The following is a 17,721-nucleotide window of genomic DNA, read 5'->3' as shown; positions in this document are numbered from 1 at the left end:
GTTGTTTTTTTAACAGTTTACTATTGTACTATTGTTTTATATATTTTCTATGGTTTGTTAAATTACGGATAATGTCTAGTAAAAATCTCACAAAAAGCATTAATTAAAAAAACATGTCAAAACCGTGAATAACATTCACATCAAAAATCTGTATTTACAAAACAAAATGTGTTCTTTTAAAATACTTGATTGCAAACATCCTTTTTTTAAAAACTGAATTTAAATCAGCAAAAAAATAAATATTTACAGATACTTGTTATTATTTCAAAGTAAAATTAACATATTTTATCCTGTTATGTTACAGATTTTCCTGTTTTGTTAAACTACAGATATATCTAGTAAAAACACAGATTTTTTAAAAATTAAAAATTTTCTGAACAATTAACAATTTTTAAAAATGTTTGCTGATGTGCAACACCCTCCATCCTATTTTTTGTACATATTATATTTTATTTTATGATACTATATCATGTTGTATTATATTATATTATATTATATTATATTATATTATATTATATTATATTATATTATATTATATTATATTATATTATATTATATTATATTATATTATATTATATTATATTATATTATATTATATTATATTATATTATATTATATTATATTATATTATGCAGATGACTGTGCTTTTTTGTTTATTGTTGTTGTTGGTCGGGCACCATCCTGCAGAGACACCGTGTTCTGTGTCACAGCGCCCCCCAGCGGCTCTTCTTGGTCATTACAGCAGTGAGTCTGTCGGTGGGCGGCTCAGCTCGGTGATGCACATCCGTTCTTCTGGATCCTCAGGCCCGATCAGAGGCAGGAGCAGCGGGGAGAGGCAGCAGGCAGGTAGGAACCGAGCATCACTGTCGTTGTTGTTGTTGTTGTTACTGTTGTTGTTGCTGTTGTTGCTGGTGATGATAATGTTGTTGTTGTTACTGTTGTTGTTGTTGTTGTTGCTGGTGATGATAATGTTGTTGTTGTTACTGTTGTTGTTGTTGTTGTTGCTGCGCAGCTGACTGCTGGGCCTGATCCGACCTGATAGCAGCAGCTTGTGTTGCAGCAGAATCGTGTTTGTTGGAGCAGGGTGTTGTTGTGTCAATCTTTGTTGTGTGTCCATCTTTGTTGTGTGTCCGTCTTTGTTGTGTAACCACTGAGCAGATTCTCCTTTTAAACTGATTCCTGCTGAGCTGCTCAGACATAATGTTCATTATGTAGAGGATAGAGTGTGTGAGGCCAGATATAATAATAATAATCATAACAATAATAATAATAAGAAGAAGCTCACCCTTCACAATAAGTGTGTAAACCATATATTTAATCATTGCTCAGCTAGTGCATGACTCATGATGACTAAATGTCTGATTTAAAACTGGATAAATTCCATCAACAATCATCTTACTGTGTTTGTTTCACAGCTGCTCTCTACCTGAATAGACATAAAATCACCTGTTTATGTGACTGAATTCATGTTTATCATATTAATGTTTGTATCTAAACTGAGGCTCAGTGGAATCTAGAACCAAAATGCAACCTGTCTAGAACCAGGACAGAACCAATCTAGAACCAGGACACAACCAGTCTAGAACCAGGACACAACCAGTCTAGAACCAGGACAGAACTAGTCTAGAACCAGGACACAACTAGTCTAGAACCAGGACAGAACCAGTCTAGAACCAGGACACAACTAGTCTAGAACCAGGACAGAACCAGTCTAGAACCAGGACAGAACAAGTCTAAAACCAGGACAGAACCAGTCTAGAACCAGGACAGGCGGGTCATTTTTGGGACCCTTAGGATAAGGGGAGTGTACAGGATGTTAAGACCACAGGAGCTTCATATTTCTGCTAGAGCAGATAATGTTAGTCCATCTTAAATCATCATTTACTTACCTTAATAATATCAAATACTTTCTGAGATATGAAATGAAACCAGAGGCAGTATGAACGACAATATCTCAATAATTATTAAAAATAAAAACCTGAAATCTTCAGTCATTTCTCATCCTGTCATTGATTCAGAATCTGATTCTGTGATTCTGAACCACATGTAACTGCATGTAATACACACAAAAACACCATGTAAATTCATGAAAAAAATGATTTTTGTTGAGCTTGTTATGATAATTTGTACCGCAAAAAGAAAAACATTGCGATTGTTTCGAGAAAATCAGTTTTAACATTTCTAATTTGCTCATGTATCAGTTAATGCTTGAAATAACTGAATTATTAAAAATTATTATTAAAAATTAATTCCTCAGCTGATGATCTATAAAGTGTGACAGTAACCAGTAAGAATCTTAAATTTATAATATTATAATTCATGCATTCAATCATGTTTTCGTTGAGAATTACTGAAAGAAATGATTGTTCGTCTTATTCTAAAATTAAATTCAATTTATTTAGGGCTGCCTCAGATGGATCGTAGTACTTTAACATTCTCTTCATCACATCCGGTGCTGTGTTTGTTTCTAGGAGAACAAACACGTTAAATCAGAACCAGGAAACTCTTCAGCGGCGCCATGAATTCCTCGACAGCGTCCGCCGCTCTGCTGTGTCTGCTGGCTGGAGCCGTGGCGGCCGTCCAGAGCGCCGAGCCAGGTGAGAGGGGACGTTTATTTATTTATTTATCTTTATTTAACCAGGAGGAGAGGGGACAGTATTTATATGTTTTATATATTAGCATATTTCATTTATTTATTCACCTTTATTTAGCCACAAAGAGAGATGACATGTATTAATTTAGTTGTTTGCTTTTATTTAACCAGGAAGAGAGAATTAGCAGATGGCGATCCACATTTCATACATTTTATTTATTTATTTTTACTGAATCTGAAATTGGTTTGCTACAAGTTATTCCTTAGTTTAGTTTTCTACCAAATCTTTTTTTTTTTTTTTTTTTTTTTTTACACATAATTCATAAAGTTTCCTCAAACTTCCTCATATTTTCATTGTTTTTTTGGATTTTTTTTGCATATAAAGGTTGAATATCATTTGTTTTTTCTGATCTGTTATTGTTTGTCTGTGAGTTGTTAATTTTTCTCATAGTTTTTTGGATAGATACCATGTTTTTGAAATAATCATTTTTATTGTTTTTTTGGGGTTTTTTTTTAACTTAAAAATGACTAAAGATAGTTACTGATTACTTTAAAGTGTTGGCAAGTGTTCATCACAAGTCCCAGAGAAGAAAAAAAAAGGTAATTGTGATGGACTTGTTCAGTTTTTCTGATGCTGTGAAACACAACAGAGCGAATAAATCAGTGAACTGTGGACTAATTCAGCCGTGTTGCTTAATTTCCCTCCATGGATTGATAAAGTCAGTCTAAGTCTGTGACGTGAACTTGTCCCTCAGTGTTTCTGGAGAAGCAGCAGGCGAGCTCTCTGATCCGTCAGAAGAGGAGTTCGGCCTCCACCTTGGAGCAGACCTGCATGGAGAAGGTCTGCAGCTACGAGGAGGCCAGAAGGTTCTTCCAGGACTCGTACCGTACGGTAGGTTCGCTGCTCATCCCCATCTCATCCCTTACCGGCCTCTCCCTGATAAATGACTGACTGGTCGCGTTCCATTTCTCTTCCAGGATATCTTCTGGTCGGTCTACATCGGTAAGTGCTGCATTAGAACCTCTCCCTTCCCTGCTCGGTCATTAGCGGTACATTAGATATTCTCCTGGGTTTGTCTCAGATGGAGATCAGTGTGCAGAAAACCCCTGTAAGAACGGAGCCATGTGTTCGGACAGCGTTGGGGGCTACGACTGCGTCTGCAAATCGGGCTTCTCAGGCGTCCACTGTGAAAAAGGTGAGAGGCGGATGTGAGCGTTGTTGCTGGTTTTCTTCTCCTGAGGTTTGTGAGATCTGCAGCTTCCTGTTTCTGTTTCCAGACCAGACTGTGTGCACCCTGGAGAAGGACAAAGGCTGCTCCCAGTTCTGTAAACCGGGCTACCTGTCCTACGAGTGTTCCTGCGCCCGCGGGTGGAGGCTCAAGAGTTCAGACAAGAATACATGCGAGGCTGCAGGTGCGCTTCTTCTGTCTGCCGGTCCAACTTCTGCATTCTTTTTGGATTGCATGTTATTTCCTACTGCAGCTCACATATCTGTAAATCACATGTTCTCCATTGTCTGCAGCGCAACACAGACAAAATTTTAATCACAATATGTTGAATATGATTAGAATTTGAGAGGAACATTTCATTAGATAAATCTGTCCTTAAACCAGGTAGCACAGCTCAGATATGAGTTCGGAGGCTCTGTTTTCCTGGTTGTGTTTTCCTGCAGCAAGCTTCAGCTGATGGTATGATCTTGGGGGATTTGGTGACTTCAATTCTGTTTTCTCATATTTTTGAGGAAGAGCTGGTTTCACAAAGCATTCTGTGTTTCTTATATCTCTATTATATAGGTGTACTGTTTGGAAGACTTTGGTTTAGCACTAAACAGAACATCTGTAGTCAGTGATGAGTTCACTGAGCAGGAGCTGCATGATCCTGCATCTCATCCTGCACCTGAGCTTCATGGACAACAAACACACATTTATGAACAGTGCTTCTCTAAACCCTTAATTTTGTAGAAAAAAGCAAATAACAGACATGCCACAGAACAATTTTTATTCAAAATGCCAACCTTCTGGTTTTAAGAAACAATTAAAAAACTAGAAAAGCACTCAGAGAGCGCAGTACTCCACCAAGGCTGTTCATTCCGCTGTAAAAACACTGAAGAAGACGCTTCCTGTTTGAGCTACATGACTGTTTATTGTTGCATTGAACCTCACATGTACAGCTGGGAGGCTCACGAGTTCTTCACAGCTTTTATTTCACACCTCCAAGTTAACACTTGCAACAACAATAACAAAAAAAGTGTTTTCACTGTGATTTTCTTCTGTCAGTCCAATACCCCTGTGGTAAGGTGAACAGTCTGAGTCAGTGGAATGAAAGACAGGCCAGGAACATGCGCAGCAACTTCGAAGGCCTCTCCTGTACGTCTTCAGAGTGTCCCTGGCAGGTAGGATGCAAACGCTCACTGGGACACATTATAGGATCGTCTCCGGATGTTTCTGATGTCTCATTGTTTGTTTAGGCTCTTCTGAAGAGCTCAGAGTCGGATGGTTTCTGCAGCGGAGTCATTCTGAAGGAGAACCTGGTCCTGACTTCAGCTCAGTGCGCCACCAAATATCCTTCCTTCCAGGTGGCTGTAGGTGAGTCAACAAAACACACAATCACACAACAGTGGGCAGCATTTAGAGCCACAGAACTGATGAATGACGTTAAAAAAAAAGGGCTGCACACTTAAAGACACAGTAATTTGGGCGCCCGTGTAGCTCAACGGGTTAAGCGGGTGAACCATGTACAGGGGCTGGTCTCTGACACAGTGACCTGGGTTTGATTCCCGCTCACAGCCCTTTGCTGCATGTCTTCCTCCACTCTTCTCCCCCGTTTCCTGTCTGTCTCTCACTGCGTCTATCGAAAAGGCGAAAAAAAATTACTTTAAAAATTTTTTAAAAAAAGACAGTAATTCAAAGCAAATTTCTAAGTATTTAAAAAATGCTTTTTAAAAGTAACGTGAAAAAGAAGCATGTAATATATATTTCAACTCTTTAGTGAAGAAAAAAATGTGCAAATGTTGACATGTAAATGATTTATTAAAAAAAACATCAACAGTAACTTTAACAAATATAGAGAACTTTAACTATTGTAGAGGAACTTTAATTCATTTTTGAACAACTTTAGTCAATATAGAGCAACTTTAACTACTATGGACCAACTTTAATGATATCAACTTTAGCTAATGTCTTTAATTTCATATTTTTATGCTGTTATGCTACAGATTTTCCAGTTTTGTTAAATTGCAGATAATATCTAGTAAATTCTCAGAAAAAAAAAACAAATTTGCATGTTTCCTGTTAAAAATCTGCTTGTACATCAAATTCTGTGACATTTCAGAGAGACAGACGATGGACGTGCAGCAAAAAACAGAGAAATAAATGATTAAAAACCTGAGGGGGAAAGCCTCCAAACGTGCAGAGAGTGGCGGGGATTTCGTCTGTGGCCTGTTAAATCCATCAGAAAGTTGTCGAGCATCGGGTGGCATTAATTATAGATGTCTTCTGTGGTGCCTGAGGTGTTTGCTCAGTGCTCCTGTAAAATTGGATCTTGAGAGGAAGGGGTCCTCGAGGTCACACGTGAGCGCTGGGACGCTCTTTCTTCCTGCCGCCCTCCAATTTAGAGCCGGGGCTGCAGGAATAATGAGAGGAGAAGAAGAAACGAGGGAGAGGGCGATGAATAAAACATAACGGATGGATGGTTGTGGGAGCTTTTCACTACTACACCTGCATGCATGCAACACGTGCACGCTGACACTGTATGCTACACGTGTTTGCATGTCGTGCACGTGTAAAATTTGTTCATACATGTGCTTGTATACATGTATGTGTGCAGAATAGCTTTGACTGTAATCACCAGGGAAATCAGCAGAGTGAAGGCCATTTACACTGCAGAGCTGCGTGTCTCAGCAGGTCTGGTGGGGGGGTTCTGTCTGGACCCTGGTGCTGGTCGGTCCGGTCCAGACAGAACCCCCCCCACCAGACCTGCTGGTCTCAGCAGCCTGTTGTGTTATTAGATTGACATTACATTTAGCAGCTGCAGCTGAGACTAAAGCCCCACGGCCTCGTCTGTGACTGAAGCCAGTGAGATGAGGAGAGACTGGAGCCTCGGTGGTCCAGTTCCATCAACAGAGTGTCTGATTATCATCATCCAGAATCTCTAACCACAAAGTTTGACTTTAGATATGCAACAAGTCTAAACACAAGCTCACAATTGAGCAACACAGTTGTTGTTGCTGTTGTTGTTGTTGCTGCTGGTTTTGTTGCTGCTGTTGTTGCTGTTGTTGTTGTTGCTGCTGGTTTTGTTGCTGTTGTTGTTGCTGCTGTGTTTAATTATCATCATCCAGAACCTCTAACCACAAAGTTTGACATTAAATATACGGCGACTCTAAATCTGGGTTCATAATTCCTCCTGAATGAACAAAAGTTCCACAAGTCATCTGATTTTATCTTCGCTGCGACTTTGACATGATTCTGGTTTTCTTTGTGCACAGAAACATCTCACCTGTTTGTTTCTTTCCGTCCTCGTTGGTTTTCTGTCGTCGTCTTCAGCTGATCTGTGCAGAGCCCCACTCTCATGCTGTCTGGACTGATGTGGGTTTGTTCTCCTTCTCCTATTGATCACAGCTGATTGCATCCAATTTGGTTTGATCAAGTGGGTTCACATTAGAGGAGTTCCTCATTCAGATCACACTGCTGCAGTAAAGCAGTTAAAGCTTTCTGTTTCTGTGTAATTCTGTGAGTTTTCTGTGTATTTATGTGAGTTTTCTGTCTATTTCTGTGTGATTTCTGTGTATTTATGTGTATTTCTGTGTTTTTCTGTGTTTTTATGGGTGTTTCTGTGTATTTCTGTGTGTTTTCTGAATGTATTTTCTATGTATTTTGTGTATTTCTGTGTATTTTCTGTATGTTTCTGCATGTGTTAAACTGATACTGCAGTGGTTCTTTGTTTGTTCAGCAGCCTCAGTGTGATATATATCAGTGAATGTCAATATTGTGATTGCAAAATAAAATTGGCTATGATTAATCGCCACCAAACACAGTCTTGAAGATATACACCATGTATCAGATTCATTTTAGCTTCATATTTCATGTTCTTTTTACCTTTGATATTTTATTTTGTAACGTGTAATAATTGTAAGATGTAGAAAAACATGTAGATAGATGATTATTATTTAAACATATTATTTTACTATGTGTTAGGTGGATGAACCGTGAAGAAAAAGAATGTTGTTTTTTTAACAGTTTACTATTGTACTATTGTTTTATATATTTTCTATGGTTTGTTAAATTACGGATAATGTCTAGTAAAAATCTCACAGAAAGCATTAATTAAAAAAACATGTCAAAACCGTGAATAACATTCACATCAAAAATCTGTATTTACAAAACAAAATGTGTTCTTTTAAAATACTTGATTGCAAACATCCTTTTTTTAAAAACTGAATTTAAATCAGCAAAAAAATAAATATTTACAGATACTTGTTATTATTTCAAAGTAAAATTAACATATTTTATCCTGTTATGTTACAGATTTTCCTGTTTTGTTAAACTACAAATATATCTAGTAAAAACACAGATTTTTTTTAAAAATTAAAAATTTTCTGAACAATTAACAATTTTTAAAAATGTTTGCTGATGTGCAACACCCTCCGTCCTATTTTTTGTACATATTATATTTTATTTTATGATACTATATCATGTTGTATTATATTATATTATATTATATTATATTATATTATATTATATTATATTATATTATATTATATTATATTATATTATATTATATTATATTATATTATATTATATTATATTATATTATATTATATTATATTATATTATATTATATTATATTATATTATATTATATTATATTATATTATATTATATTATGCAGATGACTGTGCTTTTTTGTTGTTTATTGTTGTTGTTGGTCGGGCACCATCCTGCAGAGACACCGTGTTCTGTGTCACAGCGCCCCCCATCGGTTCTTCTTGGTCATTACAGCAGTGAGTCTGTCGGTGGGCGGCTCAGCTCGGTGATGCACATCCGTTCTTCTGGATCCTCAGGCCCGATCAGAGGCAGGAGCAGCGGGGAGAGGCAGCAGGCAGGTAGGAACCGAGCATCACTGTCGTTGTTGTTGTTGTTGTTACTGTTGTTGTTGCTGTTGTTGCTGGTGATGATAATGTTGTTGTTGTTACTGTTGTCGTTGTTGTTATTGCTGCGCAGCTGACTGCTGGGCCTGATCCGACCTGATAGCAGCAGCTTGTGTTGCAGCAGAATCGTGTTTGTTGGAGCAGGGTGTTGTTGTGTCAATCTTTGTTGTGTGTCCATCTTTGTTGTGTGTCCGTCTTTGTTGTGTAACCACTGAGCAGATTCTCCTTTTAAACTGATTCCTGCTGAGCTGCTCAGACATAATGTTCATTATGTAGAGGATAGAGTGTGTGAGGCCAGATATAATAATAATAATCATAACAATAATAATAATAAGAAGAAGCTCACCCTTCACAATAAGTGTGTAAACCATATATTTAATCATTGCTCAGCTAGTGCATGACTCATGATGACTAAATGTCTGATTTAAAACTGGATAAATTCCATCAACAATCATCTTACTGTGTTTGTTTCACAGCTGCTCTCTACATGAATAGACATAAAATCACCTGTTTATGTGACTGAATTCATGTTTATCATATTAATGTTTGTATCTAAACTGAGGCTCAGTGGAATCTAGAACCAAAATGCAACCTGTCTAGAACCAGGACAGAACCAATCTAGAACCAGGACACAACCAGTCTAGAACCAGGACACAACCAGTCTAGAACCAGGACAGAACTAGTCTAGAACCAGGACACAACTAGTCTAAAACCAGGACAGAACCAGTCTAGAACCAGGACAGAACCAGGACAGAACTAGTCTAGAACCAGGACAGAACCAGTCTAGAACCAGGACAGAACTAGTCTAGAACCAGGACAGAACCAGTCTAGAACCAGGACAGAATTAGTCTAGAACCAGGACAGAACCAGTCTAGAACCAGGACAGAACCAGTCTAAAACCAGGACAGAACCAGTCTAGAACCAGGACAGAACCAGTCTAGAACCAGGACAGAATTAGTCTAGAACCAGGACAGAACCAGTCTAGAACCAGGACAGAACCAGTCTAGAACCAGGACAGAACCAGTCTAGAACCAGGACAGAACCAGTCTAGAACCAGGACAGAATTAGTCTAGAACCAGGACAGAACCAGTCTAGAACCAGGACAGAACCAGTCTAGAACCAGGACAGAACCAGTCTAAAACCAGGACAGAACCAGTCTAGAACCAGGACAGGCGGGTCATTTTTGGGACCCTTAGGATAAGGGGAGTGTACAGGATGTTAAGACCACAGGCGCTTCATATTTCTGCTAGAGCAGATAATGTTAGTCCATCTTAAATCATCATTTACTTACCTTAATAATATCAAATACTTTCTGAGATATGAAATGAAACCAGAGGCAGTATGAACGACAATATCTCAATAATTATTAAAAATAAAAACCTGAAATCTTCAGTCATTTCTCATCCTGTCATTGATTCAGAATCTGATTCTGTGATTCTGAACCACATGTAACTGCATGTAATACACACAAAAACACCATGTAAATTCATGAAAAAAATGATTTTTGTTGAGCTTGTTATGATAATTTGTACCGCAAAAAGAAAAACATTGCGATTGTTTCGAGAAAATCAGTTTTAACATTTCTAATTTGCTCATGTATCAGTTAATGCTTGAAATAACTGAATTATTAAAAATTATTATTAAAAATTAATTCCTCAGCTGATGATCTATGAAGTGTGACAGTAACCAGTAAGAATCTTAAATTTATAATATTATAATTCATGCATTCAATCATGTTTTCGTTGAGAATTACTGAAAGAAATGATTGTTCGTCTTATTCTAAAATTAAATTCAATTTATTTAGGGCTGCCTCAGATGGATCGTAGTACTTTAACATTCTCTTCATCACATCCGGTGCTGTGTTTGTTTCTAGGAGAACAAACACGTTAAATCAGAACCAGGAAACTCTTCAGCGGCGCCATGAATTCCTCGACAGCGTCCGCCGCTCTGCTGTGTCTGCTGGCTGGAGCCGTGGCGGCCGTCCAGAGCGCCGAGCCAGGTGAGAGGGGACGTTTATTTATTTATTTACCTTTATTTAACCAGGAAGAGAGGGGACAGTATTTATATGTTTTATATATTAGCATATTTCATTTATTTATTCACCTTTATTTAGCCACAAAGAGAGATGACATGTATTAATTTAGTTGTTTATTTATTTGCTTTTATTTAACCAGGAAGAGAGAATTAGCAGATGGCGATCCACATTTCATACATTTTATTTATTTATTTTTACTGAATCTGAAATTGGTTTGCTACAAGTTATTCCTTAGTTTAGTTTTCTACCAAATCTTTTTTTTTTTTTTTTTTTACACATAATTCATAAAGTTTCCTCAAACGTCCTCATATTTTCATTGTTTTTTTGGATTTTTTTGCATATAAAGGTTGAATATCATTTGTTTTTTCTGATCTGTTATTGTTTGTCTGTGAGTTGTTAATTTTTCTCATAGTTTTTTGGATAGATACCATGTTTTTGAAATAATCATTTTTATTGTTTTTTTGGGGTTTTTTTTTAACTTAAAAATGACTAAAGATAGTTACTGATTACTTTAAAGTGTTGGCAAGTGTTCATCACAAGTCCCAGAGAAGAAAAAAAAAGGTAATTGTGATGGACTTGTTCAGTTTTTCTGATGCTGTGAAACACAACAGAGCGAATAAATCAGTGAACTGTGGACTAATTCAGCCGTGTTGCTTAATTTCCCTCCATGGATTGATAAAGTCAGTCTAAGTCTGTGACGTGAACTTGTCCCTCAGTGTTTCTGGAGAAGCAGCAGGCGAGCTCTCTGATCCGTCAGAAGAGGAGTTCGGCCTCCACCTTGGAGCAGGCCTGCATGGAGAAGGTCTGCAGCTATGAGGAGGCCAGAAGGTTCTTCCAGGACTCGTACCGTACGGTAGGTTCGCTGCTCATCCCCATCTCATCCCTTACCGGCCTCTCCCTGATAAATGACTGACTGGTCGCGTTCCATTTCTCTTCCAGGATATCTTCTGGTCGGTCTACATCGGTAAGTGCTGCATTAGAACCTCTCCCTTCCCTGCTCGGTCATTAGCGGTACATTAGATATTCTCCTGGGTTTGTCTCAGATGGAGATCAGTGTGCAGAAAACCCCTGTAAGAACGGAGCCATGTGTTCGGACAGCGTTGGGGGCTACGACTGCGTCTGCAAATCGGGCTTCTCAGGCGTCCACTGTGAAAAAGGTGAGAGGCGGATGTGAGCGTTGTTGCTGGTTTTCTTCTCCTGAGGTTTGTGAGATCTGCAGCTTCCTGTTTCTGTTTCCAGACCAGACTGTGTGCACCCTGGAGAAGGACAAAGGCTGCTCCCAGTTCTGTAAACCGGGCTACCTGTCCTACGAGTGTTCCTGCGCCCGCGGGTGGAGGCTCAAGAGTTCAGACAAGAATACATGCGAGGCTGCAGGTGCGCTTCTTCTGTCTGCCGGTCCAACTTCTGCATTCTTTTTGGATTGCATGTTATTTCCTACTGCAGCTCACATATCTGTAAATCACATGTTCTCCATTGTCTGCAGCGCAACACACAGACAAAATTTTAATCACAATATGTTGAATATGATTAGAATTTGAGAGGAACATTTCATTAGATAAATCTGTCCTTAAACCAGGTAGCACAGCTCAGATATGAGTTCGGAGGCTCTGTTTTCCTGGTTGTGTTTTCCTGCAGCAAGCTTCAGCTGATGGTATGATCTTGGGGGATTTGGTGACTTCAATTCTGTTTTCTCATATTTTTGAGGAAGAGCTGGTTTCACAAAGCATTCTGTGTTTCTTATATCTCTATTATATAGGTGTACTGTTTGGAAGACTTTGGTTTAGCACTAAACAGAACATCTGTAGTCAGTGATGAGTTCACTGAGCAGGAGCTGCATGATCCTGCATCTCATCCTGCACCTGAGCTTCATGGACAACAAACACACATTTATGAACAGTGCTTCTATAAACCCTTAATTTTGTAGAAAAAAGCAAATAACAGACATGCCACAGAACAATTTTTATTCAAAATGCCAACCTTCTGGTTTTAAGAAACAATTAAAAAACTAGAAAAGCACTCAGAGAGCGCAGTACTCCACCAAGGCTGTTCATTCCGCTATAAAAACGCTGAAGAAGATGCTTCCTGTTTGAGCTACATGACTGTTTATTGTTGCATTGAACCTCACATGTACAGCTGGGAGGCTCACGAGTTCTTCACAGCTTTTATTTCACACCTCCAAGTTTATAACACTTGCAACAACAATAACAAAAAAAGTGTTTTCACTGTGATTTTCTTCTGTCAGTCCAATACCCCTGTGGTAAGGTGAACAGTCTGAGTCAGTGGAATGAAAGACAGGCCAGGAACATGCGCAGCAACTTCGAAGGCCTCTCCTGTACGTCTTCAGAGTGTCCCTGGCAGGTAGGATGCAAACGCTCACTGGGACACGTTACAGGATCGTCTCCGGATGTTTCTGATGTCTCGTTGTTTGTTTAGGCTCTTCTGAAGAGCTCAGAGTCGGATGGTTTCTGCAGCGGAGTCATTCTGAAGGAGAACCTGGTCCTGACTTCAGCTCAGTGCGCCACCAAATATCCTTCCTTCCAGGTGGCTGTCGGTGAGTCAACAAAACACACAATCACCCAACAGTGGGCAGCGTTTAGAGCCACGGAACTGATGAATGACGTTCAAAAAAAAGGGCTGCACACTTAAAGACACAGTAATTTGGGCGCCCGTGTAGCTCAACGGGTTAAGCGGGTGAACCATGTACAGAGGCTGGTCTCTGACACAGTGACCTGGGTTCGATTCCTGCTCACAGCCCTTTGCTGCATGTCTTCTTCCACTCTTCTCCCCCGTTTCCTGTCTGTCTCTCACTGCATCTATCGAAAAGGCGAAAAAAATTACTTTAAAATTTTTTTTAAAAAAGACAGTAATTCAAAGCAAATTTCTAAGTATTTAAAAAATACTTTTTAAAAGTCACGTGAAAAAGAAGCATTTAATATATATTTCAACTCTTTAGTGAAGAAAAAAATGTGCAAATGTTGACATGTAAATGATTTATTTAAAAAAACATCAACAGTAACTTTAACAAATATAGAGAACTTTAACTATTGTAGAGGAACTTTAATTCATTTTTGAACAACTTTAGTCAATATAGAGCAACTTTAACTACTATGGACCAACTTTAATGATATCAACTTTAGCTAATGTCTTTAATTTATGTACACTACCGTTCAAAAGTTTAGGGACACATAGAAATGTCCTTGTTTTTGAAAGAAAAGCAGTTTTTTTTCCAATGAAGATAACATTAAATGATTCATAAATCCAGTGTAGACATTGTTAATGTGGTAAATGACTATTGTAGCTGGAAACAGCTGATTTTTAATGGAATATCTCCATAGAGGTACAGAGGAACATTTCCAGCAACCATCACTCCTGTGTTCTAATGCTACATTGTGTTAGCTAATGGTGTTGAAAGGCTCATTGATGATTAGAAAACCCTTGTGCAGTTATGTTAGCACATGAATAAAAGTGTGAGTTTTCATGGAAAACATGAAATTCTCTGGGTGACCCCAAACTTTTAAACGGTAGTGTAGTTGGCACTGAATGGTCTTGGACCAAAAAACATCCTGGACTTATTATCTCCATATGAAGGATCCAGAGTCCTCAGGTCATCAGGGACAGGTTTACTGTGTTCCCATAACCAGAACCAAGTCTAGTGAAGCAGCATTCAGCTATGATGCTCCTCACCTGTGGAACAAACTTCCTGAACACCTGAGGTCTGCTTAAACTGTCGGCTCTTTTGAATCAGGCCTGAAAACCAAACTGTTTACTGCAGCTTTCTCTTAGATGTTCAGTGAATTTTCTTAACTTTTAATACGCGCTTTATTTCTCTGATCCTTTGAGACTTTATAAGTAACCCCAAACTTTTGAATGGTAGTGTATTTCTTTGCCAATGTAAAGCACTTTGAATTGCCTTGTGTATGAATTGTGGTATTCAGATAAACTTGCCTTTAAATGTTTTAGGACTGAATGGAACCCTGCAGGTTTTATCTCTGTTTTACTCCTCAGGAAGTTGCACTGAACTGGTCTGATGTTTCTTCCTCTTCAGAACTTCAGAACGTGCCTCTGAGTTTTTCACCTCTAACATGAATTTCCCCCTCAGGTAAGCGCAGCACCGCCTACACCAGTGGAGAGCAGACGCTGTATGTGAAAGTGGTTAAAACTCACCCTCGCTGGGTGGAGGGTCGCCCTGACAACGACCTGGCTGTGATCGAGCTCCGCGACCGCATCGTCTTCAAGAGAGAGGTGGTCGCCGCCTGTCTGCCGGAGAGAGACTTCGCCGAGAGCATCCTGATGTCAGGGGAGAATCCAGCTGTGGTCACCGGCTGGAAGGTCCCCGAGCAGGAGTCTGCCTTCCCGGGTGCGCTGTCCCTCAACCAGCTGGCCTACGAGAAGCTGCCCCGGTGTCTGGAGACTCACCCCAACCTGATGACCAATAAAATGGGCTGCACCACGGCTCGCGCCAACGCAGACTGCAAGATGAGCTCCGGCAGCCCCCTGCTCACCCTCTACAGGGACGTCTTCTTCCTCACCGGGGTGCTGAGTCAGCCGCCGGGCGCCGACTGCACCAAAGGCTACATCTTCCAGAAGGTGTCACGCCACCTGGGATGGCTGCAGCCGTTCATGGCGTCCCGCTAGACCACAGGTGCCGAGCTCATCTCAGCTCAGGGGCCACATACAGCCCAGTTTGATCCCAAGTGACCAGTTAAATCACAGCATAATAACCTAGAAGTGACCACAAAATAGCAAGTAACTCCAAATATTTCCCATTGTTTTAGTGCAAAATAGTACATTCTGAAAATGTTCACATACACTACTCTGCAAAAGTTTGGGATCACTTAGAAATGTCCTTATTTTTGAAAGAAAAGCAGTTTTTTTTTTCAATGAAGATAACATTAAATGAATCAGAAATCCAGTCTAGAAAAGGTACAAAAATGGGGAAAAAAAAGATACAAAAGGAATTTAGCTGATTACGTCAGGAAAAAATGGTAAAAAAATGATTGTTTTCAATGGAGAAAGTTGTTTTTTGCTTTTGGGATTCAAAGACAATGAAAGAAGCAAAACCAGTTCCTCAGTCATGCAAGTAAAATGTTTGATGTCAAAACTGCTGAAAAAGCTGTTTCCATTTTCAATTAAGCTTATGAACACTCTCTCGAAAGGCCTAAAAACTTTTTTAGTTTTTGCAAAATTGAGAACCTTTATTCAGATTTAGTCATTTCCATTAACTTTTACTGATGCAATACTTTAAAATGCACATTAACTATGTTGTGGAAACAGCTATTGGCAACACTGACAGACTGACTGCAGCTTCACCATCCTATCTCAATGGGCTGCTGTGCAAAAGATGTAGGTGTCGGTATCCACATAGTTATGCTGGTGGCGCTGTAGGTCCCTTCCAGCTGTGCTATTGTTAATGTGGTAAATGACTATTCTAGCTGGAAACAGCTGATTTTTAATGGAATATCTCCATAGAGGTACAGAGGAACATTTCCAGCAACCATCACTCCTGTGTTCTAATGCTACATTGTGTTAGCTAATGGTGTTGAAAGGCTAATTGATAATTAGAAAACCCTTGTGCAGTTATGTTAGCACATGGATAAAAGTGTGAATTTTCATGGAAAACATGAAATTGTCTGGGTGACCCTAAACTTTTGAATGGTAGTGTTTATTTTTACAAGAGATTATTAACAATCTGACATTTCTAAAAGGAAAATAAGTGCAATTTCAACAATGTTAAGCCTCAGTTTATCATTTATATGTGTGCATTACAACTTACGGATCACAGTGTATCTGTAGAGGCAAAGGACAAATTTAAAATAGCAGTTACTTTTATTGAAAAATTGCACTTCATGTCTTCTCTGTAATTTTTACACTTTGGAAACTCACCCTGCCGTATGTTGGACACCCTTGCTAGATGCTAGATGGGCTGGTCAGGGCTTATTCTTAGGATAATGCAGGTTCATTCTAACGCTCTAAAATAGTAAATCTGATCTGATTTTCTCACTTCTAGCTCAAACTCGTCATCTGTCTGTCATATTTTAGGAATATCCAGAACTATTTAACCAACATATGCACTGTACTCTTTGTCCATGCGCCGCCTCATTTATCCACAAGGTGGCTGTGTGGTAACATAAACAGAGAAGCTCTTACTGCATGTATTTATAAAGAGGGTCGGAAGCAGCAAGAGATGCGTGAATTATTCAGCACGTGTTTTGTGGTGTGGACATACCTTTTAATAACCTTTAAGTGATGTTATTTTAGCTGTACTTGTTGACATGCACCTTAAGACTTCTGTCATTGTTCTATGAAGGTAATAAACCATAATACCACATCTATTGTCAATATTAAACCATAATACCACATCTGCTGTCAATAATAAACCCTAATACCACATCTAATGTCTGGTCTGTCTTTGTGGAGAAAAGCTGCAGTTTCGCTATATTTGGAAGGGTGTGGATGCGACACTTAGTATGTCAGAGTTTTAAATTTAATGATAAGCTTTAGATCTTGTTTTTTAAGGGATCATCAGTTAGTTGACAACACAAGAGTAACGCTACATACAGTATCATGATGAACAATACATCAGTACAGCATCCAAATCATGGCTGTTCCACTATGCCAAATTACACCCACTACAAGCTTCATCTGCATGATGCTGACCAATATGAAACTACTGAGTGAAATCTCTTCAGAAATGGGGCACGGATGGCAAGAGCTTCAGCCACAAAGACTGCTCAGTAGGAGCGGTGAATATTAAGATTTAGGTTAGTACAGACCGACCATGATGCTCTTGCACTGATGTGATATGTAAGGAAAAAACAGTAGAACATTATAGTTTATAAATGTTACAAAGATGATGTATGGGCAAAGAAATACAAGGAATGGACATTAGACCAGTGGAAATCTGTGCTTTGGTCTGATGAGTCCAAATCTGATATCTTTGGTTCCACCT

The 17,721-nt window shown here is 39.0% G+C and overlaps 1 protein-coding gene across 2 annotated transcripts; it reads left to right on the top strand.

The window, feature by feature from the left end:
* The first annotated feature begins 707 nt into the window (after positions 1–707).
* Positions 708–17,162, top strand: proza (protein Z, vitamin K-dependent plasma glycoprotein a). Of its 2 annotated transcripts, none has more exons than XM_055005103.1 (9): positions 708–846; positions 2,472–2,597; positions 3,349–3,485; positions 3,572–3,596; positions 3,676–3,789; positions 3,872–4,006; positions 4,870–4,985; positions 5,061–5,178; positions 14,872–17,162. In XM_055005103.1, exons 2-9 carry the CDS (start codon positions 2,519–2,521, stop codon positions 15,405–15,407), a joined length of 1,260 nt encoding a protein of 419 aa, XP_054861078.1. In that variant the 5' UTR covers positions 708–846; positions 2,472–2,518; the 3' UTR covers positions 15,408–17,162. The 2 variants fall into 2 exon arrangements, with proteins under 2 accessions (XP_054861078.1, XP_035812201.2); XM_035956308.2 differs by lacking the exons at positions 708–846; positions 2,472–2,597; positions 3,349–3,485; ... (3 more) ...; positions 4,870–4,985; positions 5,061–5,178 and adding exons at positions 8,550–8,692; positions 10,611–10,736; positions 11,489–11,625; ... (3 more) ...; positions 13,015–13,130; positions 13,206–13,323.
* Positions 17,163–17,721: the final 559 nt, after the last annotated feature.

The sequence above is a fragment of the Amphiprion ocellaris genome, chromosome 19 (genome assembly GCF_022539595.1).
Source record: "Amphiprion ocellaris isolate individual 3 ecotype Okinawa chromosome 19, ASM2253959v1, whole genome shotgun sequence".
Taxonomy (NCBI): domain Eukaryota; kingdom Metazoa; phylum Chordata; class Actinopteri; family Pomacentridae; genus Amphiprion; species Amphiprion ocellaris.
The sequence above is the reverse complement of the archived record's forward strand: the minus strand, read 5'-3'. Positions and strand labels throughout refer to the sequence as shown.

What these genes read in the sequence shown, in the direction of transcription:
- proza (XM_055005103.1), top strand. Translation starts at nt 2,519, where the DNA reads ATGAATTCCTCGACAGCGTCCGCCGCTCTGCTGTGTCTGCTGGCTGGA. An exon ending in GAATACATGCGAGGCTGCAG is followed by an intron (nt 4,007 to 4,869) that starts GTGCGCTTCTTC and finishes TTCTTCTGTCAG; the next exon opens with TCCAATACCCCTGTGGTAAG. An exon ending in TTCCTTCCAGGTGGCTGTAG is followed by an intron (nt 5,179 to 14,871) that starts GTGAGTCAACAA and finishes TTTCCCCCTCAG; the next exon opens with GTAAGCGCAGCACCGCCTAC.